Raw genomic sequence first — 26,500 nt, 5'->3', positions numbered from 1 at the left:
GTGTTCACCTTAGGCCCCCAAAACACTAAGTCCAGCACAACACACACACACACACACACACACACACAAGCACACACAAGCACACAAGCACACATGCACGCGCACACACACACACGCACACACACACACACAAGCAGGATAGAAAGTCTGCTTTCCCCACATTTGTCTTGAGTGGTAAAACTCCTGAACTCCTGAATAAAGATTTATATATATATAAGCACACACGCACGCACACACACACAAGCACACACACACAGAAGCACGCACACACACACACAGAAGCATGCACGCACACGCACACACACACGCACACACAGAAGCACGCACGCAGACTCACAGAAGAACGCACGCACACACGCACGCACACACACACACACAGAAGCACGCACGCGCACACACACAGAAGCGCGCACGCACACACACACACACAGAAACACGCACACGCGCACACACACACACACGAAATGAACCCTATCTGACCTCAGAGTCTCTGTCTCTGCAACCTGCCTCCATAACTTAACAAATAAATAACAAACTTGGACATTGTAGCCTACTTGCAAAAAAGATGTTTGTGTTCCTGTAGTCAGAATTTCAGTGTTGTCAATTCCCCGTGCCAAACACATTTCTATTTACCAGTTTTATTTTTATTCATTTTTTACCCAAAGGGCATGACACAGATCTCTGTCTTTCCTCAGTTTGATTACTCACCAGCAGAGGGCAGGAGAGTTTGAGTTTTAACAAGCCTTTAATGAAACCTCTACCTAAGACATGTACATCATGGCAGAGGACAAACAAGTTTCACAAAACACAAAATCAGAACCAATGGAACCCCCCCAAAAACTCAACAAAACAACACCAATCAAAACAAAACACATCAGTCATGGACAATCATACACACTGTCAAGTCCTCCTCATCCCAGCTGTGTGTTAAAAAGCAGCTCTCCTCCCTCCAGCCTGCACACAGCTTCCCCCAGACACCAGCTGCTCTGAAACACTCCCATGTCCTGCATCCTTTTGTAGTTCTCAAAGTCTATGGTTACTCTCACCCTAACCAAAGCCTTCAACAAGACTACAAGGCCTACTTAGACGTCTGCATCTATTTCCTCTTCCTGCTAAGGTACACCGCCATCTTTGCTGCCCCAACAAGACATTTACAATATGCCCCATCCTCTGTTTGCTCTTGCTACACTGGAAACTGAAGATAAAGACAGAAAGAGTCAAAACAGTAGCAAGAAAAGTAAAGAAAGAAGTCAGCATGTTGAAGAGAGGCCTGAGCCTCACACAGTCTCTGAAGCAGTGACATATTGTCTCTCTCACCCCACAGAAAGGACAGCCACTGTTCACATCAGAGTTCACCACAGAGACAAAAGCATTGAGTGGCAGTGCCCCATGTAGTACCCTCCACTGTAAGTCCCCGGACTATTTTGTCAACGGCCCCTTATACAGTGTGGTCCATGGAGGCTTGACCTCCGACCCCACCCCGAGGCTGGTCCTCCACGGGGTGTCGGCCTGCTGCTCAGCCTGTCTCTGTTGACTATTTTCAAACAGAGTCTGTAGAGTCTCTTTCCTCTGACAGAGTCCAGACAGGCCTCATCCACTCCCCCTGTGGAGGACCCCAACAGCAGCAATACAACTTCTTAAAATAGAAAATATAAATTTCTCTCTCTCACTCTACTCTCAGTGAAGGAGGAAGCTGCTGATGTGACGCTGTGGTTTTATGGGCATGACCACACCTCCACAATGCTTTTGGGCATAAACACGCCTATACAGAGATGTGCGGCAAGATGACGTGAAGCGCAGCGGGCCGACACGCCCACAATTAAGGCTTTGCGCGGCGCTATTCCAGCGCAAAACGGGCGGTAATGCAAAATTACCGCTGTTGGGAAGATAGAGGCCTATGAGTAATTATAAAAGGGCTCTCTCAAATCAAGCAATCTGATTGGTTCACAGCTGTGGTATTTAGCGTATACCACAGCTAGAGCAGCATCCCCGAAACACTCCGCCTCTTAGAAAACAATTGGTAGCTACCTAGCTTGCTAGCCTCGAAAACTGTAGGCGATATCTTTTTTCCCAGGATGGTGAAGGCATGACCTGCCGCTTTCGCCATCCTGGGGAGAGAAAATATTGTTTTGAGTCCCTCAAACCACCGGTGCTCTTGGAAAGGAAAATGAATCAAATGGAGAGGAAGACTCATAACCAAAAGGGCATAAAAATGGCAGGCACTCAAGGAGGTTTGAAAATGTAAAAGGCTTAAATTTAATGGGCTTGAATCATTAAAATACACCAACGCGTGTCGGCTTGCACCTTCTTCAGGGTGTGATGACACACAGAGAAATCCAGAAAACTAACATTAAAATGTAGCAAGTCAACCAAATGACAGCATCACTACAGATACAATAAAACAATAAAAATACAGTACAACCAATGAGGAAACCACATGAGCAATACAGTGTTTTTGAGGAAAGAGCATTGGGAATCAAAGGAGAGAGAACCAATGGCTACATGTTAGGACTAAGGCCATGGCTATAAGTATGATGAGAGCTCCAAGTCCTCATTGAGACCAGGGTAACTGTTGCACCAGCTGAACCTTATTTATCTCTTAAGTTAGGCTGTAAAGTCTACACTTTTTGTGACCTTGATGAAGGCACAGTGTGTTGAAACATCAGGTCACAACTTAATTTAAATATAGAAGCATAACAGAGTGTGCAGTTCTCCATCTTTTCACCTGATGCCTTCAGTCTGCACCTCACCTGAAGTATCTGGGTGCTCATCTCTAGCTCCTGTGTTCTTTAAATTATAAGTGTCAGCATGATATTCAGATAACATCTATAATGAACAAAGAACTGACCTCAGAGTCTCCAGTCGACAGTGTGGACTCTCCAGTCCAGCAGACAGCAGCTCCACTGTTGAATCTTTCAGCGTGTTCCCACTCAGGTTCAGCTCTGTCAGATGGGAGGGGTTGGACTTCAGAGCTGAGGCCACGACTTCATAGTGAGTCTTTGAGAGTCCACAGCTACCAAGTCTGTAATGACAGATTTAATGTAGAATCAGTTATTATGAAAACAGAGCTGAGAACAAGCATACCAATAACTTTATGCTGAATGAATATACCTATGATGATGATGATGATAATTACAATGATAATAATCCTAGTCATAATAATTGTAATAATCATAATAACAGTTGTTTTAATCACAATTAAACACTTTAACCACAGCAGAAACCTGAAGTGAAGACGCTATCCGACGCCTAACATCCTCTTCTTCTAAATAAATGTAGTGGCCGCTTCCAAATGATTGCATAAAATCCACTTTTCTGTCTTTGAAAAACCAAAAATCATTCATCTGGAGCAACCCGGACATGCAGCGCATCATTACCGTGGGGACTCTGGACCACGTTCTGATTAGTTTTACTTTAGTTTATTTGTCAGGGGCCATGTGCAGAGATAACATTGATGTCAGAGAGAAAAGATGCTTTGCACCAGATTATAGCAAATTACTATTTTCCATCTGCAGTCCCAGGGCAGGTTGCCAGCACAAACAAAACAACAATACAATAAATAATAAATAACAAGGTACATAACAGATATCAACACATCTTAATTATACATATCACACAGGGGGTGGAGTCACCCTCTCATTTCAGAGGGGGCGGACAATTCTCAGTGGGCCTCTTCCCTTTTGCATGTTTGGATCTTTTTTAGCCATATTTAGAGGAATATCTCATTTTAAACAGACTAGTATTATTGTTTCTCTCTCACACACACACACCCCCACCCCCCATTGGGGGGGGATTGGTTTTTAAATCACTCAACAGCCTTGCACCTGAGTACCTGTCAGATATGCTAGTATAACAGCGTTGTGTAGGTGGTACTTGCAGCAACCCATGTTAAGGGCTTGCCCAGGGGTGGATACGAACTGCCGACCCTCGGCTTGGGAGTCAAAGGCACTAACCACCTTGGTGGAGCTGATTAACTTGCCTTTATACTGGGGAGTGAGTTTAACCAATCCACTGACTACCACACTGGACTCACGAGGAATCAACACTGATTCACCTCGGTTACACTTGTATCCTATGATCATCTAGACCCCTCAGATCCTCTAGACCCCTCAGATCCTCTAGACCCCTCAGATCCTCTAGACCCCTCAGATCCTCTGGCACTGGCCTGTTAGCTGTTCCCTGGGTGAGGACTAGGGATGTTCATCAATTGTCGAAAATCGATAATTGATCGTTAAGGATTGGAATCGATCCTGTGGAATTTGGATCGATTTTGTTATTATTAAAATATATATATATATATATATATATATATATATATATATATATATATATATATAGGACTAGGTTTGGGTGGAATTCGTTCCTCCTCGCCCCACGCCATTGCACAGCCGACTAACGTGAGGTGGAGCTTCATATAGTCTCTAGTTTTCTGGCTGGGCACGGGCCTTTGTGCCAACAAAACTGTTTTAAACATGGGGAATTCACACCGGCATGCGCCGGGGACAGCAGAGTGTTGGAGAGGAGACACATTGAAATAAAGAGTTCATTGAGGAGAACACGTTGTCTTTCGTATTTTCTGCCATAGGCATTCATTTTGTAAAAAATAAATAAATATATATATATATATATATATATATATATATATATATATTTAAAAAAATATAAGTATTAATATGATCGATAATCGATAATTGATCGTTAATTTTCACTGATTATCGATTATGGAAAATTTTCAAAATGAACATCCCTAGTGAGGACTAAGCAGTACGGAGAGGCAGCATTGAGTGTGTATGGTCCTCTCCTCTGGAATAGCCTGCCAGAGCATCTGAGAGCATCACAAACCAAACACACTTTTAAAAGAAAACATCTTTTTAGCCTTGCATTCCCTTGACTTCCTCCTCCTTCATATTTTAATTTTGCTTTTCCTCTATGCACCACTGTTGTATAATTTCATTACTTTGCTGTATTGCTTTTATTGTATTTTTACAGTTTTTATTGTATTTTCTGTTTTTATTGTCTTGTACTCTACTTCTTTTTACTGTTAAGCACTTTGAATTGCATTTTATGTATGAAAGGTGCTATAGAAATACAAGTTGATTTGATTAGATGTAGTACTAGCTACTGTTTACATTGAAGCATGCTAAACCAAACACTTGGGGGAGGCGGAGGGAGGCCGAAAGAGTGTTGAAGGTAAGAGGTAAGAGTTGACACATTTGCTTTTGACAGCGCTGCTTTTGGCCAATGGGACAACAGCACAGAACCGTGGCAGCCAATCAGAGGTGTCTCCTCCAGGCCAAAATGGCAGGATTGCTGTGCACTGGTGTTGCAATGGATCGATTAGTTGTCACTTCTGATCAATGCAAGTTCCTTTGCTCAATTATTATTATTATTTTGCGGGGCCTTTACAGTGTTGGAGGCCTTACACAAGCTGTGTAGTGAGCGTATAGGGCGGACCCACACTGAGTAAGCAACACAAATGCATGTTCAGTCAGGCAGATTTCACAAAGGTGGCCCCACAGTGGCCCTTTATGATGGGTGGCCCACACACAAATCATACACACATAAGCACAATGTATATGTATATAATGTGTATATATATATATAAATATATATATATATATATATAAAATCTGTACAGACTTTCAGGGCTATTGTGTGGTGGGCTGCGCACACAACAAATGTAAAAAATCGCCAATTAAAGTTTTTTTGTACTCCCGAGCAAAACAAGGAAGCCATTGAGCATTCACGAGAAGAAAATGTGGATTTAGCTGTCAAGGAAGTAAGTTGGAGTGTTCATCTTCCATATATATGATCTTTGTGTGCAACTACGTGACATACTGTAGGAGAACGCCAGCGCATCTGATGCCATCTGTCTGTTGTTACACCAGCGTTATTTTCATTCATTTAAACATGCCTAAAAGCTCATGTCATAGTATTTCACTTCAGGCCACTGTGTGGGATCGTTTATCCAGTGTTGTTTGGGCAATGAAAAGGGACACTGCTCCAGGCCAACTGAGTTCATTTTCTCGATGTACCTTTCCCTCTCCATTGGAGGAAGTGTACTGAAATAATCTTTTGACATTATCTAAAAAGAAAACTGTCCGAATCCCTGTAAAACCCCGCAAAACTATTTATATCTGATGAGAGTTCCTCCGTTCGCCCCGGTTAGCCGCGGTTTGTTTTGCCAGCTGCAGTCGTCAGGCAGTGCTTCCTTGTATTTTCCCCCGTCTTGGGCGTGGCTTCTGAATGATGACGTGTTTTGTAGTGTCTCTATAGGATAGTAATCCCTCACGTCAGCGATGACTAAAGATATTTTCTACTTGGTGTCACCAACCATGGCCACGCCCCCTTGCACATCGCTCCCCTTGAGGGCAGCATGTGGGGTATATAAGGCAGGCGCGCACATCGATCTGCTCCCAACATTTCTTCACCAGCAAGATGACTACTGAGAAGAACAGCAGCTCCGGGCGGCGCGGGTGCCAGGCCGAAGCGCCCGAACTCTGGCTTCAGGCCTAGCATCTGTGTTTGCCCATGAGTGCCTCCTACAAGCCACCTACATGAACCTGGAGGATGGGTTCGTCATCCTCTGACTTCGCCTGCCTGCATTGCAGAGAGCTTCTGCACGCTGAGCTTGTGAGCAGAGTGGAGTTCTTTTCCAGGATGGGAACCACTCTCCACTGGGCGGCCGTCGCTGATGTGGCCGCCCCACCCTTCGACGCCGCCCAGTCGCCCTCTGCCTCCTCCGCCTGCCGCCCCTCGTCCAGCAGCAGCGGGGTAGCGGCTCGACCTTCCTGGCCTGGTTTCCGTGGCGGCTCGCTGATTGTGTCTGGAGCTTCCCACCCCGGGAGCAGCGCGCGCCGAGGGCAGCTCTCCTCCCCTCTGGCCCGCCCTGCCCAGCCTGCATGAGCTGAAACACTGCATCTTTGCCCGGCCGGCCACCACGAGAGGTCCCGCTATGCGGTGGGAGGACATGACGCGGGTGGAGGGGGAGACAGACCGAGGCTTCCCCTCTGATCCTCCACTTGAAGACAGCCTGGTCCCCGTGCTCCTGCCTGGCGCCTCCTTCTACAACAAAGAAAACCCACCCCGCCGCTGGAGAGAGACACTGTTTTCCTACGGCTCTCGGATAAAGCACACAAGAGCGCCACTCAAACTCGGGCTGCCCAGAACAACAAAATCGTCCTGGCCTCCTCCGCCGATTCCCTGCTGCAAGACTGGAGCAGCGAGGTCCCCGCCCAGGTGGTGGGAGAGCTGGTGGCATCTCTTACGGCTATCATGCAGTTGGCCCAGGCGTCAACAGTAACTTCCTCCTGCACCATGGCTTGGACAACTCAGATCCAGAGGAACATTTGACTCGAGAGCTCCATCCTGCCACAACAGCACCAAACGCTGCTGGAAGGGCCGATAACCCCAGCCGGCTTATTTGGCCCGTCCACACAGGCGGCTCGGGATGAGCTCCACCTCACCGCCATGGAGAGAGAGGGAGGAAGACCGGTGCCATCGCCCTCAAGAAGGAGGTGCGCCCGGGGAAAGAAGAGGGCTTCTTCCTCCTCTGCTGCTCCAGCTCCAGTCCCACTGAGGCCTGCTCAGATGAAGAGGATGGAGCAGCTCAGTGTCCCCCCTATCTCATCTCCTTCTCCCCGGTCCTCACCACCAGCCAAGCAGCTCAAATATCAGATAGCAGTGTTGTTTGATATAAAGCCTAATATCACCCGCCTGGTAATAAAAACACTATAAACCCCCTCCCTCTTAAAACTAAGATATCAGAGATAAAGTGTAATGTGTTTTTTAATAGTGTACAAACATTAACGGCTTCGGCTCCAAAGCCCAATTCTCCAGATGGGGCTGGTGCCGTTCAGAAAGCTAGTTTGTCTAAAACACTTTTTGAGTCTAAAACAGGAAAACAATTAAATAAAACGTTTCCCGTAATAAAGCTGTGAAAGGGGCTCGCGCCTTTAATACAACATCACAAAGCTGTGATTGTGTGTGTGTGTGTGTGTGTGTGTGTGTGTGTGTGTGTGTGTGTGTGTGTGTGTGTGTGTGTGTGTGTGTGTGTATGTGTGTATGTATGTATGTGTGTGTGTGTGTGTGTATGTGTAAGTGTGCGTGTGTGTGTATGTGTGTGTGTGTCAAAGCTTGGTGACTTCCACAATGCCGTCAAATAGCTTGCTTTACAACAATACCAGAGGAGAGACAGAGCAATCCTACAAGAGATAACGCTCTCACTCTCTTTCATAGTGGCCCCCGTGCACACAGCAGCAGCACGGTGGGCTGAAAGCTGTTGTTGAAACAAATGAAACATACAGACTGTACAGAATGTACAGCCTGCTGTGAAGAGAAATCTCCCAGGGCCAGAAATGGCTTTGGAACACAATGACAACAGGTTAAACTCTGCAATTCAAAACAACACCCTCCCATTCAAGGGCCAGTTGGAAAGTATTTTTCCCAGATGGAAAGTTGGCTCTGGAGACAGAATTGCAAGAGCTTCTATTAAAAGAGACGATCTCTCGAGTTCCCCTGAGGGAAGTACAGAGTGCTTTCTACTCCTGTTACTTCCTCACAACCAAGAGGTCAGGCGGTGTTCGACCAATTCTGGATCTGTCATATTTCAACAATTTCATAATAAAGTGTCAGTTTGGCATGCTGACAGTCAGACATCTGATGTCGTGCAGAAAACAACACGATTGGTTTGTGACAATAGACCTGGCGGATGCATATTTCCATATTCCAATCTGCCAGGCACACCACAAATACCTGCGCTTCTCCTCTCAGGGGGTAGCCTATCAATACAACCGTCTCTCCTTCGGTTACGCGCTAGCCCCTCAAACCTTTACCAAGTGCATGCTAGCCTTAGCCCCTCTAGGAAGGAGAGGTATCAGGGTCCTCCACTATCTGGATGACCTGATTCTGCTGGACGAGTCAAGAGAACAGACTGCCTTGTTGCATACAAGAGAGACAGTATAGCTCCTCCAATCACTGGGTTTTGCCATAAACTGGAAGACGAGCTCTCCCCTCCCCAGTCAGACAGTGACCTATCTGGAGATAAACCTCGACTCCAGGGTCATGAGAGGAAGATTATCCTCAGAAAGGGTGGAAGTCCTACTCTCCCTCCTCCATCAATTCACCCCAGGAGCCACAGTGACAGCCCTCACTGTGAGGCACTTACTGGGGACAATGGCATCGAGTCACGTCGTGGCGCTGGGTCTCCTTCCCATGAGAAGGATACAGCGCTGGTTCAATCAAATGAAAGTAGACTCAATACAGCACAAGAGGGGTGTTCTAAGACCCCCCATCCTCTATTCTCCCAGGTCTGGAGTTTTGGGGGACCCCCAACAGACTCTCAGAGGGAGTCCCTCTGGGGAGAGTGATGTGACACGTGACAGTGTTCACACATGCTTCCCTCTCCAGATGGGGGGGGGGGGGGGGGACACACCCCTCCCTGCACATAAATGTCCTGGAAGCACTTTGCCCCCCAGCTGTCAGGTTATCACGTGCTGGTCAGAACCATTGAGATATATATGAATGGAGAAAGCGTGCCTATCTCCTCCCTGTATAATCTATTGAAGCCAAAATCTTCTCAGATCAGAGAACTAGAGTCTGCACAGTAGCCCCCCCCCCTCCTCTATCCCCTCTATACTTTCTTATGTAGAGCTGCTGTTTCTAGATTTGCGCACAGTGCGTTGTGTAGTCAATCCTCTCTAGCTCTGTAAATATGGCACTTTAAGTTCTCATATTTTTTCTCTCGTCAAAAGTAACCATGTAGATTCCCACTACGAGGTCAGTTTATCAAAATAACGCCTGTATGGAAATCAGAATTTCGTTGTCGGAGATTGCTCCTACCAGCCAGACTCCGGGGTGCTCTCTGGCACAAACCGTCACAGGGGGAAATTATTATCCGATGAACTGTTCTTTGCAGCTCTGTTGATCAGCTAATGTTTCAGTAGCATTTGATTAACGTTATGATTTAATTCATTTTGTAACAAATATTGGTTTAACAGGTGAAATCGAACTGAACCTTTGGCTACGTTGTAACTTACGTTTACTGACTGGGCAGCCCAGTGCTGGCTCTCAGTCGGGTCATTTTTCTAACGTTATCCAGCTGCCTGTCTCTTCTGTATCCTTATACAACAGCTATGAGGAGAGGAGCTTGCGAACATCCCCATAATAAAAGCACTTCCCAGAGATATCCATAATATAGGCTAAATACTCTCCTCGTGCTTCACCCCAAATAAAACCTAGTGTCGGTTTGCGACAGGCTAAACCATGCAGGGATGTCAGAGATACTGCCCGCGGGCCGGATCCGGCCCGCGGGCAGGTTTCATTCGGCCCGCGAGATGTTTTGAAATATAAAAAAATAAAAAAAATAAAAAAAAATTGAATTGAATTATTATTATTATTAAATTCGCACCCCATTATCATGAACTACGTGTGGCTAATAAGCAAGCTAAGAGTTCATTCATAAGTTAATTAACCTGCACTACAAGGAAGTATGTCAGTAGGTCATCAGGTGTAAACAAAGCCGACATGATGCCACACTGGAATTGAATCGCGCATTCGGCTACCTACCAAAAAACAAAGGAATCAACAAGATGCTGTGGAAAAAGAGAAAGGTTGACACGGAATGCAGGCAGTTTCAAGAGAAATGGAAAGAGCAGTATTTCTCTTGTGAAGTAAATGGGTAAATGAGTCAAATTGATTTTAGTAAAAAAAAAAATCCGGCCCCCATGAGGTCTCAGTTGAACAAATCCGGCCCTCTACCTAATATGAGTCTGACACCCCTGGGCTAAACCGTTAGCTATTAGCTAATGGCTGGTATTGTGTAGGCCTCATTTTATACCCGGGAGTTGTAACGTTATAAAACACATTTCCTGGCATATGCAGGCAGTTGGACAACCTGGTAAGTTCTGAAAATATGTGTTGTGTTATTCCAGTTATCGTTATCGGTTGTTAGGTTATAGTAATAACAGTGGAGGCCGGCCACTAGAGGGCGCCAGGGCGCCGCCCCACCTACGCACATAAAGGAGGGGGAAATAAAACTTATACAGTATATATATATATATATATATATATTTTTTTTATGAGCGAGGTGAATATTAGATAGTGAGTAGCCTATATAATCTGCAATAAATATGTAGATTCATAATGATCTACATGTGTACTGTTTTGGGTCAACTACTTTCTGCCACGGACGCCGTCCGGGGATCTGTGTAAATTGCACATGAGCTGTTCGCTCTCAAAACAAAGGGATTCGGGGCGCTGGTATCTAGCGACCAGGTGGAGGTGGGGCCAGGTAGAGCGACGGCAATGCATTCTTGATGGACTCTCTATTTGCATGCACGAACGTGCTTTCCTCATAGGTAATGTAATGTAACTCATTCACATGCTGTGGCAAGTCCTTCTTCCAAAGTGTTTATGCCATGTGCTTTTCAAGTAAATATGGATGCTAAAGGGAAGTTTGATGTAGAGATCAGAGGGCTGCTGACCAGGTTACTGTCTATTTCTGTAATCTGCTCCGTGATTGATATGCCTACTAATCTGTTGCCCATATGATTCAGAAGGTAGGCTACTAGTAGGCTAACGTCCGTTACTACTTGCTTGATTTAGGGCTGGAGTGGATGATAATTCAATAGCCTATTATTGTTTGTTGTCTTTCAGTAGAATCATCGTGATGATATGAAGTTATTTTAATAGTGACATTTCTGCTGTCTAAATTGATGATGACAAGCAAATGTTACTTAAAAACTGATCAAATGAAGTATGGCAGGAATATTATTTCAAAATGTAAGGTTTGTTTGACATCACCATTCAGTTCAATGAGATGAACACTGATTTTGCATACGTGAAACATATGATATATTGAGAATAATCCTTATGATTATCATATTGATTTCAACCCCATTGTCCAGGCCTGTATTTGGTATAGCCCTCCCTGGACAAAAATGCACCAGTCGCTACTGAGTAATATTAAGCCGACAAAAAAACAGCTGGGTAAAACACAAGCAGCTAATGCTAGCCTTCATCGGTTAAAACCATTGTGTATTAAAATAACTGATAACGTAGCTGGAGTAACTCATAAAACACATATTTTCTGAACTTACTTGTCCCCAACCAACGTTACTTCCTTGCGCACCTTTCTCAAAACAATGTCCATCGATATACAGTCTGGTAGACAGATCAAGCAGTGTCTTCCTTCTGTTTTACCAAGCAGTGTCTTCTCTATGTAAACTAGATCTATAAGGTGAAGAGCCTCTCCAGATGACGGCTTGAGACTGGCTGCCACAGCTGTCAATCATCCCTTTTTATATGTCAAATAACTAATTAAAAACAAACTGATCAGAAAAATGACCACTTGCACAGGCATTAGCATGAGAAGAACTATCTAAAACGATACCAACCACCTTTGGGAAAAGATTATCTAACGTGTACTGTGATTGTTTAGTTTGTCCATTTCCCCATCCACTAACATGGGGAGGTGGGCCTTGTGACCTATACTGGATACAGCCACCAGAGCGGCGATCTAACATGCAGCGGCTTCACTGAATGGGACCAGGTCCTTAGTCCATCTATTATATGTTGATGGTCAGAACAGACAGCACAACCGCAGCGGTGTACATCAACCGCCAGGGGGAGCCACACTCCGCCACAGGGACAAGCACAAACACATCTGCTATCCATCAAAGCTCTTTTTATTCCAGGGGTGGAAAATCAAGCCGTGGTGGTCCTCGTCCAGAAGAATGGAAGTTGGTACCTGATCTAGTGCAAGGAGCAGGGCAGAGGTGGACCTCTTTGCAAGCAAAGAAAATGTGCAATGTCCTCTGTGGTTCTCCCTGAACACATGAGACAAACCCCCTCTAGGGGTAGACGCGTTCTCCCATCAGCCCTGGCCCAAGTCCTTCCTGTATGTCTTCCCTCCTGTCCCCGTGATTTCACATCTCCTAACACAGGTTCAGGAGGAGGACGGCCTATCTTTGATACTGGGAGCACCAGAACGCACAAATGTGTCGTAGTTCCCAACTATGATCTAACTCCTGAGAGGCAGACCGTGGTGGCTGCTGAACGGGAGCGTTTGACAAGGCTAGGCCTGTCACCAAATGTGTTATGCAGGGCCTGTATTTGGGCATGGGATTGCAGGATTCATACATATTTTTATTGAATTCCTGCATATTTTGAATTGATAAAGGGGGAATAATCCTGCATTGGATGCGTGAACCCATTTATGTTGGTGCAGAACGTTGCTTTGCATTCAAATGACTGGTGGACGCGTTAGATGGTTACACGACCCGCGGACCAAATTTCACTTCCGTCATAACACGCTCACTGTGTCCTCTCTCGACACTACTCTCTAGTGTCAGTGATGTTTATGATGAAGAATCTGATATTGATAACAATGTTACTGTAATAGTAAAGTTAATCCTCCCGATGTTGAGTGCCAGTTGATTCAGAGAACGAGAATGAGGTTAACGATCCTGACACGCAGCACCTGTGCCAGGCGTGATCCTGATTGCTTTCAGCCGTGTTGAGCCGTGTTGAACGTTTGCTGATAAAAAAAGCGAGCTTTCATCCACAAACCCGGACGATTTCTATTGTGAAGAACTTACAGATACAGGAGAGAGAGAGAGAGAGAGATAGAGAGAGAGACAGAGAGAGAGAGAGAGACAGAGAGAGAGAGAGAGACAGAGAGAGAGAGAGAGAGAGAGAGAGAGAGAGAGAGAGAGAGAGAGAGAGCGAGAGAGCGAGAGAGAGAGAGAGAGAGAGAGAGAGAGAGAGAGAAACATGAGTGAAACATACAAGTGAGCTGCTGCATTGAGAGTAAGATGCAGCCAGAGGTGTGCAGACATTTTGGGGGCCAGGGGCGACATTACAGAAACTTCCTAAATTCCAAATCCTATCCTAAATGATTGGTAACCATGGTAATTAGAGTTAGGACTTGATTTAGGAAAACACCCATTACAGAACAACAGTTCCTAAGTCAATATTCTCATCCTAATTTAAAATGGGAAAAGCGTATTACAGAAGTGTCCCAACTCCCCAAAATCTTAAAAAAGCTCTCCTAACTTTAAGATGCCAGCTATGCTGTCCTAACTAATTTACGCTATTTTCAACTGGAACAACAGCCATCTTGCATCTCGTCATAATTTATAGCCTATTTATAGCCTACCTACCTACCATTTGCAAAACCAAGTCAACAGGTGCAATTTATTTGCCGAAAGGCTCATGCGGGACCCGAATGACATTTTGTGTTTTGATGACAGAACGCTCGTTAATCGATACAGACTGCCCCGGGACATGATACTGCAGCTAGCCGAGGAGCGGAGACCTGTGTTGGAGAGACCGACTAGGCGACACAGGGCTCTGCCCGGTTGTAGTACAACTTACAAAGGCACTTTTTGCGAAGGGAGATTTTCAAACTGAAGTGGCCGACATATCCAAAATATCTCAGCCTGCTATGTCACGTAATTTAACTGAGGTAGCAACAGCCATCAGCAATTTGGCTCCTTGGTACATACAGTTTCCAAGGGGGGAGGAATGCCTGATGCGGCAGAGACGGTTTCTGCTATTTAGCCCATTCCCTCTCTTTCACCTCCCGCGTGAGGGTGGCTGAAAACTTTCCGAAAAGCACATCTTTAACCTTTTCTACGGCGGTCACTAAGACCTCCAACTCATCTGCCTTGAAGTTAAATGCCCTTCGTTTTTGGTCCATTGCCCCACAATCTCAAAAATGTTCGACAACAACACACATCGTTAGCCTACTAGCTAATAGCAGGCTAGTAGCGCTCCTACTTCCCCCGCAAGTTGAGAAAGGAGGAGGTGTCTGTTGCTAGTGGTTGCTAGGGTAACAGACAGAAAAGTTGATAACCGATGCTGGATGAGTATTCAGGATTTCCTAACAAGACATAAGATAGGATTTAGCAAGATAAGATAGGATTCCTAAAGTTAGTTAGGATTTGCTTCTGTTATACAAAATCAGAAAAAATCCTATCTTAAACTAGTCCTATCCTAACTTAAGATAGAGAGTTTCTGTAATGTGGCGCCAGGTGTATAAAGGGGGAACCCCTCTCATAATAATTTATAAAAAAAAAAGTTACATACAGTCAGGCATAGATTAAAGGGATAGTTCGGTTTGTTTGAAGTGGGGTCCTATCAGCTAGTGAGATACACTAACTTAATTAGGTACAGTGGTCTTGAAGCGGGGCGCATTGTGGAACGAGACCGCGCACTCAGCGCAGCAGCCAAACCAGCCTTTTCTCTGTAAGTACGGGGGGTCAACAACTAAAATGTAATTTAGCCACCTAAAACAACGGCCACCTAAACAAATCGACATCCGTGTACATGCACGCTCTATTTTGACAATTTTCAGCGCTTTACTTTTCCGCAAAACAGCAGTTTCATTCGGCACTGCTTTTTCTCCCAACCGTACAACTACCGTATTCCTCTGCTAAAAGCCAGCACAGAGCACAGAGCCGCGGTTTACAAAACAGGAAGGCTTAGAAGAGAGATAAAACACTGACTTACTTTAGAGACAACAAGTCACCTGGCCTCTCTGGTCTGGGACGTTTTCCACAATTTATCCTGGGAATGGTGAAAAAGGTCTGCAGCCAGGGCACCCCTGGCATCTAGGCAGCAGGCGCATCTCTCTGCCTGTTCACTCTCTGCATAAGTTCCTCTTCTGTATTCTCTCTGGTTCATAATTGTATCCTCTTGTCACCAAGGTGAATGGCATATCATCCTCGCTATCAAAAGCACTCATATTTTCGTTCGTGTATTCTATTTGTTGTCTTCACTAACAAGCTGGGAGAAATAACACAAACAGCTGATCTGCGGAGTAATCCAGCCCCGCGGCTCTGTGCAGGCTTTTAGCGGAGGAATACGGTAGTTGTACGGTTGGGAGAAAAAGCAGTGCCGAATGAAATTGCTGTTTTGCGGAAAAGCAAAGCGCTGAAAATTGTCAAAATAGAGCGTGCATGTACACGGATATCGATTTGTTTAGGTGGGCGTTGTTTTAGGTGGCTAAATTACGTTTTTTTTGTTTAGTTGTTGACCCCCAGGACTTAGAGAGAAAAAGGTGGTGATGCTGCTGCTCTGGGTGTCGGATCTCATTCGACGCTGCGCCCCGCTTCAAGACCACTGTACCTAATTACGTTAGTGTATCTGACTAACTGATAGGACCCCACTTCAAACAAACCGAACTATCCCTTTAACACTTGAAGTGCTACTAAAAATATTTGTACACAATTTGAAATCACACAATTTACCAGTGAAATACTGTAATTTATAGATTAATTATGCTAGAACTCCTTTTTACTGATACTTATGCTTAAATTAACCCAGTGGCACTCATATTCTGGTTTATTTCAAGAAAAACATTTTGGCTAGTGGAAATTCTAATTGGCTGGTAACTTTAATTGGCTGGTGATCAAAAAGGTTAATTTCAAGCCCTGCAGGGAGAGCTGGTGGTGACATGGGAGTGAATGAGAAAATGAACAAATATTGATGGTTAAGACTGAATAATAACATCACTGGCTTCAAACGACCAAAACTTTTAGCCGGCGACTAAATAAATCCCCCCCAAAGTCTATAAATCCCCCCAACATCTAATAATCCCCCCTATCTGAACAACCTAAGGGGGGAATTCCCCCCTATTTTGCAAAATGAATTTCTCGCCCTGGGTACGCACCATTCAGAACGCCAGAGCCCCTTCCACTACCATGGTTTATGCAGCAAAATGGGCTGCGTTCCAAGCCTGGTGTGAGGGAAAGGGAGTGGAACCCACATCGTGTCCCCTCCCCACTATCCTCTCATATTTACAGTCCCTAGTGGACAGAAATCTGGCTGCAGAAACCATAGAAGGTTATGCAGCAGAAATGTTGTCATGCCATGAAGGTTTTGGTGATAGAAGAGTTTTATCCCATAACCTTCTTAGGAGATTCTTGAGAGGTTTGAGACGCAGCAGACCTGTCATGCGCTCACTGGCCCCCCTGGACCTGGACTGGACCTGCCCTAGGTACTGTGCGCCCTTGGTACTGCGCGCCCTCAGAGAGCCTCCTTTTGAGCCAATAGACAAAATATGGCTCAAAATGCTCTTATTAAAAACGGCCCTCTTATTGGCTCTCACTTCAGCCAAAAGAGTGAGTGACTTGTTGCTGTGTCAGTGGCACCATCATGTCTATCAGAGCAGAGCAGATGGAGGATCAGCCACCTCGCTCTGTCAGTGGCACCATCGTGTCTGTCTATCAGAGCAGATGGAGGATCAGCACCATCATGTCTGTCTATCAGAGCAGATGGAGGATCAGCCACCGTGTTGCCAAATCCCTCCTTTATCTCCAAGTCTCTATATAGCTCCTTCAGATCAAGAACTATGTCCTTAAAGGCTTCCTGTCCTCCTCCTCACAGAAACCCCTCTGAGGAGGCGGCACACTGCCTGTGCCCAATACGCGCTCTGACACAATATGTTTTACGCACGTCAAAAACCAGGTGGAGACAACAGCTGTTTGTCCACTAAAGAGTCCAGTCACCAGGGGCCGCCCTATCCACACAGCAGCTCTCCCATTGGTTTTGAGATGCTATCACAGAGGCCTATATGGTGACAGGAACAGAGCCCCCACAGGGCATCAGGGCGCATTCCACCAGAGCCATGGCCTCCTCCATGGCCCTGTTGAGGGGTATGTCTGTGGCAGACATCTGTGCAGCGGCTTCATGGGCCTCAGCTGGTCCCTTCATCTGCTTTTACCTGAGAGATGTCTCAGAGAGCTCTCTGACCCACTCAGTACTGGGAGCACGAGAAAGAAGGTAATACCTCTTTCTATGCTTCTACAAGCACTAAATAGTGCAAACCCTAAAGCAAGACAAATGGTGGGGTTTTCTTAACAGGGGTCTTCTTCCTCTAAGAGGAACTTCCCCTGTCCCTCCTCCTTAAGGAAAGGTTATTAGGGCACAACATGCTTGCCTGGGTACCTTCTCCAGGAGACTATTTCTCTCCCTTTCCTCCCGAGTTTCCTGTAGAGAGCAAATGGTGCTTCATGGACATGAAAGGATAGGCTAGAATCTGATTCTCCCTATTATGTCTTAAATGAGTTTTCCCCTTTGAAAACCACACCTCCTCCCCGGGCCCGGCCCGTGAGGATGCTAGGTGGTCCAAAGGGGAATACCCTGCCTGGTCACCCCAGCCTCTGAAAGGGCGGAGCCAATATAATATAAACAAAGGTTTGAAAGTAAACCATAGTTTATAGATATTGGCGCAGCCCTTTCAGATCTGGACACACTGCTCCACAGAATAGTGAAGAAAAATGACTATTTTGGGAGCAGATCGATGTGCGCGCCTGCCTTATATACCCCACATGCTGCCCTCAAGGGGAGTGATGTGCAAGGGGGCGTGGTCATGGTTGGTGACAGCAAGTAGAAACAATCTTCAGTCATCGCTGACGTGAGGGATTACTATCCAACATGCACAGCCTCTGAAAGGGCTGCACCAATATCTATAAACTATGGTTTACTTTCAAACCTTTGTTCTGCTGCTGAGTTGGACAAAGGGAGCAGCATTGTGTATTATCTTGAACACCATATGGATATTGGAATACATGATTGCATTTTCAAAATTTAACATTTTATATCGGGAGGTCATACGGCATTGGTGATGTTGTCGTGGTTTCTTGTCATATATTTTCAGGGCTTGTTTATGAAGAGACTCAAGCAGCTTTAGGGATGTCTTATGACCAACATGTCATACAATAGGAGAAATGAGAAAAAAATAATTGTGTTTAAAAAGATCTTGGATGCCACAGTAGTGAGCGAGTTTCTGATCTGTCTGAAATTGGCTAGATTATATTTCAGTGTTTGGCTCATCTTCCCTATATATTTTTTTTATTGATGAACATATACAACACAAATGTGATGTTGTATATATATGATGGACTGGATTCAGACCCCAGGAAGACTAGCTGAGTTAATGGGGATCCTTACTGTGTGTGTGTGTGTGTGTGTGTGTGTGTGTGTGTGTGTGTGTGTGTGTGTGTGTGTGTGTGTGTGTGTGTGTGTGTGTGTGTGTGTGTGTGCGCGTGCGTGCGTGCGTGCGTGCGTGTACCAGGACTAACCGAGCCTTCCTGCAGTTCCTCACAGCTGGGATCAGTCTCCGCCGTCCCTCATCTGATGCTTTGTACGCCTTCAGGTCCAACATATCTAGAACCTCCTCTGACATCTGCAGCATGTAGGCCAGAGCTGAGCAGTGGATCTCAGAGAGTTTCTCCTTTGATCTGTTCCCTGACTTCATGAACAGTTGGATCTCCTGATGTACTGACTGGTCATTCATCTCCATCAAACAGTGGAAGATGTTGATGCTTCTGTCAGGAGAGACTTTGGAGGTGTTCATCTCCTTCAGGTTGTTGATGGCTGTCTGGATGCTTTCTGGTCTGCTGTCTGTCTGACCCAGCAGGCCTCCTAAGAGTCTCTGGCTGGACTCCAGTGAGAGGCCATGAAGGAAGCGGACAAAGAGGTCCAAGTGGCCATTTTTACTCTGCAGGGCTTTGAGCATGGCTTTATCCAGGAAGACATCCAGGGATTGATTCCTTTTACCCGTGTATCTCTGCCTGCCCCGCTCATCTTTTTCTTTTTCTTTGTCCCAGTCTTTTCCCAGGAATGTCTCCAGTACATTCTCAGCCCCGTTTGTGTAGCAGTGGAACAGGTAGACCGCAGCGAGAAACTCCTGAATGCTCAGATGAACAAAGCAGTAGACCGTCTTCTTGAAGTGCACACACTCTCTTTTGAAGATCTCTGTGCACACTCCTGAGAACACTGATGCCTCTCTGACATCAAGACCACACTCCTCCAGGTCTTCTTGGTAGAACATGAGGTTGCCTGTCTCCAGATGTTCAAACGCCAGCTTCCCCAGCTTCAGAAGAGCTTCGTTGTCACATCTCTCATTATACTTCTGCTTCTTCCTCTCTGTCTGAACCAGCAGGAAGTGTGAGTACATCTCAGTCAGGGTCTTAGGTAGCTCTTCTTGCTGCTCTTCTCGGGGTGCTGCTGTGGCAGCAGTGAGGGGGTGCTGCTGAGCTGCTGTGGCAGCAGTGAGGGGGTGCTGCTGAGCTGCTGTGGCAGCAGTGAGGGGGTGCTGCTGAGCTGCTGTGGCAGCAGTGAGGGGGTGCTGCTGTGCTGCTGTGGCAGCAGTGAGGGGGTGCTGCTGAGCTGCTGTGGCAGCAGTGAGGGGGTGCTGCTGAGCTGCTGTGGCAGCAGTGAGGGGGTGCTGCTGTAGTGCTGTGGCAGCAGTGAGGGGGCGCTGCTGAGCTGCTGTGGCAGCAGTGAGGGGGTGCTGCTGTGGCAGCAGTGAGGGGGTGCTGCTGTGCTGCTGAGCTGCTGTCAACATGTGCTCCAGAACTGTAGCAGTGATGAAGCAGAAGACTGGGATGTGGCACATGATGTGGAGGGTCCTGGATGCCTTGATGTGGGAGATGATTCTGCTGGCCTGCTCTTTATCACTGGATCTCCTCGTGAAGTACTCCTCCTTCTGGTCATCAGTGAACCCTTGTACCTCTGTCACCCTGTCAACACATGTAGGAGGGATCTGATTGGCTGCTGCAGGTCTGGAAGTTATCCAGAGGAGAGCCAAGGGAAGCAGATTCCCCCTGATGAGGTTTGTCAACAGCACATTTACTGATGATACCTGTGTGACGACAGACACAACCTTTGTGTTCTGGAAATCCATTGAAAGTCTGCTTTCATCCAGGCCATCAAAGATGAACACAACTTTACAGACAGAGAGCTGCTCTGCTGTGACCGTCTGTAATGTTGGATGGAAAACATGGAGCAGCATGAGAAGACTGTACCGCTTATCTTTGATCAAGTTCAGCTCCCTGAACGAAAGAGGAATCACAAGACTGACATCTTGATTTTCCAAACCCTCTGCCCAGTCCAGAGTGAACTTCTGCACTGAGAAGGTTTTTCCAATGCCAGCAATGCCCTGTGTCAGAACTACTCTGATTTTTATCTCTTTTTCTTTCTTTTCATTCTCTTGGCCAGGTAAGGGTTTAAAGATGTCGTGGCACTTGATCGGAGCTTCATGGGTCTCCTCCATCTTGGATGCTGTCTCCTGTTTGAGTGGAGCATCATGGAGGGTCTTCATCTTGGACACTGTCTCCAGCTGCCACACCTCATGTTGGGTATTAACATCTTCACTTCGTCCCACTGTGATGTAGAGCAGAGTGTAGATCCTGTTGAAGGAGGTTCCAGTCCCTGCTTCAGCGCTTCCTGCTTCAGTTCCTTCTGTCACAAATCCACATCTCTTTATCAGAATGATCTTATGCTCATCTAAAACCACCTGCAGAGCACCGTCCACTGGAAGACATGAAGGAGTAAATAAGGGTTACTCAAATACTGTATAGTATCTGGCATGAATTGTGTGTGTGTGTGTGTGTGTGTGTGTGTGTGTGTGTGTGTGTATACATACACGCACACACACATGTATATGTATATATGTTGCATGAGAAAGAACAACGTGTCTGTAGCAACACAATAAGTCCTGGTTGTAGAAATGGTGACAACAGTAGATACACTCCAAGTCTTACTTTGTACGAATCTGCTTGGACTGGATGTCTGCAGTCCAGGTCTTCGTCTGTCATCACTCGTCTTCCTCTCTCTGTGGAGATGAAGGCAATTCATTATGACACATTACAAGAGTTTATAAAGGTAGTAAAACAACTAAAAAAGGGTTTAACTATCTTTTGTTGCTAGCAAGCAGAGTATGGAATTAATGGAAAGTATCAGTTGTGGTGACATCTAGTGGACATAAATCACAAGTACAGGTTTGGGCAAGGAGGGCCACAGTCACATGGCCTGCAAAGGACTATGGGATATGGCCTGAGGTGCAGGGATGACGTATTTTTGTAGGCAGAATGCGGAAGTCCCGAACTTCCTGGTTCTTCACTGTTTCTGTCTATGGGATTTTTGAATGGGTTTTTGCCGCGATGCTTCAAATACGGTCTCTGGGCAACGCAAGATTAATCAAACGCGAACCAGAGTTCCGTCGGATAATCTTCACACATGAGGACCACTTTCATGAGTTTTGTAGCGTAAATGCGAGCCCTAGAAGTAAAATGCTCGAGCTAAGCTAATCCAGAACTACACACTGTCGCATAGGCTTCCACGTCACGTCAGCACTCAACCTGGACTGTTGTTGATGTGTGCACTGATTACCCCGGGATGAACGGGCTGAACCAGGTGAGGGAAAGAGAATTTCCGTGTTCGTCCTTTGAGTGGTGACGTTATTGACGTATATATCCCCATCGACTCAAAAGTGTAGTCTCATTTAGCCGTTTGCTAGCTAGCCGTCCTTTTAACGGCACGCAAAAGCTTCAAAACTCGTAAAAGTGGTCCTCGTGTGTGAAGTTGATATTACAAAACACTGGTTCGCGTTTGATTAAGCCAGCGTTGCTCAGAGAGATTATTAGAAGCATCGCGCCAAAAACCCATTCAAAACTCCCATAGGCGAAAACTGTGAAGAACCAGGACTGTTAGCATCGATGATTTCCGGACTCGTTACTGTGGCTCTCTATTGCCACGTTCTGGCTTAGTGATTCAGTCTATCTTGTGAGCAGCGATGGAATATGTAGAGTACCAGGAAATAAGCGGCTCCAGCTACTTGCTGGGCCAAAAGAGAAGCGTCTTGTCTCTCTGTTCCTGCGTCTGTTCACAGAAAGACATGTAGCATCTTTGTTGCTAACTTGATGACACAAACATAAACCTGTCAAGTGCAGTGGATCACTGAGTACACAGATCATAGTGTGAACACTACATTACTGGTGGGCGGGATGAGACAATTTGATTGACACATGATGGACGTGCTATTGATTAAAAGTAGTGTTGAAAGCTGGATCAAATTAAACAGGGTAGTGAAGCAGTACTTAATTAAAAGAAGCAGCTGCGTTTGGAAACACATTAAACTGAAATGCTGAAATTCCTTTTGAGTAAATAAATGTTGGCAAATATCGGTTATCGGCCATAACAGCAAAGTTGATATCGGTTATCGGTATTGGTCACAATCTTCATATTGATGCATCCCTAGTCTCGCTGGCCAGCCTCCCCCCTCCCTACCGTGAGAGGAGTCTGGCACCGCAGGTCTCCATAATGGGATTGCCATGGGTGGCGCTTAGCGGCACTGCCCACGGAAAATAGTTTCCAACAATCCAACTTGCCGTTTTCAGCATGTAGCAATGGGCTAACGTGGAGGTTTGTGCCATTAGCTGGCTAGCTACTTAGCGTTGTTGTTTTCACTGCGGCGGCAGGGCACTATTTACAGCGACACACAGGGAGGAGGGAGCGGAAGCCGCTCTGATTGACATGGTCGGAGCCAATGACAGAGCTTGTAATAAGCGGGGAGCGGACATCCGGCAGCGACTGAAACAGTAGAGTAGAGCAGGGGAGGTTTTTATCCCAGTTATCCCAGACTCCTCTCCCGGTAGGGAGGTGAGGCTGGCCAGCGAGACTAATGCATCCCTAACTGGGTTGTTCAGCACACTCTACTCGGAGGCCTAATCACAGTATTTCCGAGCATTTCAAGACATTATTGGCTTGCTACACTTGTGGCTGTGAGCCAGTGTTGAAAAAGTGTGTAAAATCTAGCAGATAATGAGTATGTTTTGGACTTTTCTCATTTGGCTTCAAAACACAGTTTTTTTATGGTGTAATTTTAATGACTTTTTGCTGTTATGTAACAAACACTTTCCCCACAAGCTGGTGCATCGACTCCACAATACATAACTAAAGTCACGGCCACTTCCAGTTTAGGCATACGAACAGATTTCATCTGTCATTAAATGCTTATAAAAATAGTTTATCTTGAAATGTTCTATGGTCTCTTGTGATTCCAATAATACAGATTTTACTCATGTAACTTTGCCGTCTTACTGCCACATTTTCAATGTTTTCAAGGTGCTTCTTTGCTGCTGTGGCAGCAGTGAGGGGCTGAGCTGCTGAGCTGCTGTGGCAGCAGTGAGGGGGTGCTGCTGAGCTGCTGTGGCAGCAGTGAGGGGGTGCTGCTGAGCTGCTGTGGCAGCAGTGAGGGGCTGAGCTGCTGTGGCAGCAGTGAGGGGGCGCTGCTGAGCTGCTGTGGCAGCAGTGAGGGGGTGCTGCTGTGGCAGCAGTGAGGGGGTGCTGCTGAGCTGCTGTGGCAGCAGTGAGGGGGTGCTGCTGAGCTGCTGTGGCAGCAGTGAGGGGGTGCTGCTGAGCTGCTGTGGCAGCAGTGAGGGGGCGCTGCTGAGCTGCTGTGGCAGCAGTGAGGGGGTGCTGCTGAGCTGCTGTGGCAGCAGTGAGGGGGCGCTGCTGTGCTGCTGTGGCAGCAGTGAGGGGGTGGTGCTGTCGCAGCAGTGAGGGGGTGCTGCTGTGCTGCTGTGGCAGCAGTGAGGGGGTGCTGCTGAGCTGCTGTGGCAGGCAGCAGTGAGGGGGCGCTACTGAGCTGCTGTGGCAGCAGTGAGGGGGTGCTGCTGAGCTGCTGTGGCAGGCAGCAGTGAGGGGGCGCTACTGAGCTGCTGTGGCAGCAGTGAGGGGGTGCTGCTGAGTTGCTGTGGCAGGCAGCAGTGAGGGGGCGCTACTGAGCTGCTGTGGCAGCAGTGAGGGGGTGCTGCTGTGCTGCTGTGGCAGCAGTGAGGGGGTGCTGCTGAGCTGCTGTGGCAGCAGTGAGGGGGCGCTGCTGAGCTGCTCTGGCAGCAGTGAGGGGGCGCTGCTGAGCTGCTCTGGCAGCAGTGAGGGGGTGCTGCTGAGCTGCTGTGGCAGCAGTGAGGGGGCGCTGCTGAGCTGCTGTGGCAGCAGTGAGGGGGCGCTGCTGAGCTGCTGTGGCAGCAGTGAGGGGGCGCTGCTGAGCTGCTCTGGCAGCAGTGAGGGGGTGCTGCTGTGGCAGCAGTGAGGGGGTGCTGCTGAGCTGCTGTGGCAGCAGTGAGGGGGTGCTGCTGAGCTGCTGTGGCAGCAGTGAGGGGGTGCTGCTGAGCTGCTGTGGCAGCAGTGAGGGGGCGCTGCTGAGCTGCTGTGGCAGCAGTGAGGGGGTGCTGCTGAGCTGCTGTGGCAGCAGTGAGGGGGCGCTGCTGTGCTGCTGTGGCAGCAGTGAGGGGGTGCTGCTGTCGCAGCAGTGAGGGGGTGCTGCTGTGCTGCTGTGGCAGCAGTGAGGGGGTGCTGCTGAGCTGCTGTGGCAGGCAGCAGTGAGGGGGCGCTACTGAGCTGCTGTGGCAGCAGTGAGGGGGTGCTGCTGAGCTGCTGTGGCAGGCAGCAGTGAGGGGGCGCTACTGAGCTGCTGTGGCAGCAGTGAGGGGGTGCTGCTGAGTTGCTGTGGCAGGCAGCAGTGAGGGGGCGCTACTGAGCTGCTGTGGCAGCAGTGAGGGGGTGCTGCTGTGCTGCTGTGGCAGCAGTGAGGGGGTGCTGCTGAGCTGCTGTGGCAGCAGTGAGGGGGCGCTGCTGAGCTGCTCTGGCAGCAGTGAGGGGGCGCTGCTGAGCTGCTGTGGCAGCAGTGAGGGGGCGCTGCTGAGCTGCTGTGGCAGCAGTGAGGGGGCGCTGCTGAGCTGCTGTGGCAGCAGTGAGGGGGCGCTGCTGAGCTGCTGTGGCAGCAGTGAGGGGGCGCTGCTGAGCTGCTCTGGCAGCAGTGAGGGGGTGCTGCTGTGGCAGCAGTGAGGTGGTGCTGCTGAGCTGCTGTGGCAGCAGTGAGGGGGTGTTGCTGAGCTGCTGTGGCAGCAGTGAGGGGGCGCTGCTGAGCTGCTGTGGCAGCAGTGAGGGGGTGCTGCTGTGGCAGCAGGGAGGGGGTGCTGCTGAGCTGCTGTGGCAGCAGTGAGGGGGTGCTGCTGAGCTGCTGTGGCAGCAGTGAGGGGGTGCTGCTGAGCTGCTGTGGCAGCAGTGAGGGGGCGCTGCTGAGCTGCTGTGGCAGCAGTGAGGGGGTGCTGCTGTGGCAGCAGGGAGGGGGTGCTGCTGAGCTGCTGTGGCAGCAGTGAGGGGGTGCTGCTGAGCTGCTGTGGCAGCAGTGAGGGGGTGCTGCTGAGCTGCTGTGGCAGCAGTGAGGGGGCGCTGCTGAGCTGCTGTGGCAGCAGTGAGGGGGTGCTGCTGAGCTGCTGTGGCAGCAGTGAGGGGGCGCTGCTGAGCTGCTGTGGCAGCAGTGAGGGGGCGCTGCTGAGCTGCTGTGGCAGCAGTGAGGGGTGAGACACAGGTGTGTCTGGGAGGTCTACTCACTGATGGCTGAGTGATGTCACTATATATACAGTATATATATATACCGTAAAATACCAATTATTAGCCCCGGCGTTAATTGACAAAATATGTAGCCAGACCCCGCGTCAATATGGGACCTGCGGCAGCTTGGGACCTGCTTTAATTATTTTTGTACAAAAATATTGCTCAGCAAAGATTGTAAATAGTATGAAATTGTTTATTTAAACCATTTATTTTAATGAGTTGGCTACAGCCCCCCACACGATTGCTTGTCTATGGGGAGAGCCGCACCTCCCTCTCAGCGCAGCAGAGCACATTGCATGCCAGTTCT

At 47.6% G+C, this 26,500-nt stretch overlaps 1 protein-coding gene across 1 annotated transcript in view; it reads right to left on the bottom strand.

Annotated features, from left to right (window-relative positions):
• Nucleotides 1-26,500, bottom strand: part of LOC310798302 (NACHT, LRR and PYD domains-containing protein 3-like) — a gene marked incomplete at its 5' end in the record, with an annotated part of 621,920 nt that overhangs the window by 532,999 nt on the left and 62,421 nt on the right. Inside the window, 3 exons of the mRNA XM_083660809.1 lie at nucleotides 2,849-3,022; nucleotides 19,089-19,996; nucleotides 20,339-21,324. Coding sequence (XP_083516935.1) covers nucleotides 2,849-3,022; nucleotides 19,089-19,996; nucleotides 20,339-21,324 — 2,068 coding nt within the window. The remainder of the gene's footprint in view (nucleotides 1-2,848; nucleotides 3,023-19,088; nucleotides 19,997-20,338; nucleotides 21,325-26,500) is intronic.

Source organism: Poromitra crassiceps (assembly GCF_964638095.1).
Source record: "Poromitra crassiceps genome assembly, chromosome: 2".
NCBI lineage: Eukaryota > Metazoa > Chordata > Actinopteri > Beryciformes > Melamphaidae > Poromitra > Poromitra crassiceps.
This window is presented reverse-complemented; position numbering and strand designations above follow the sequence as displayed.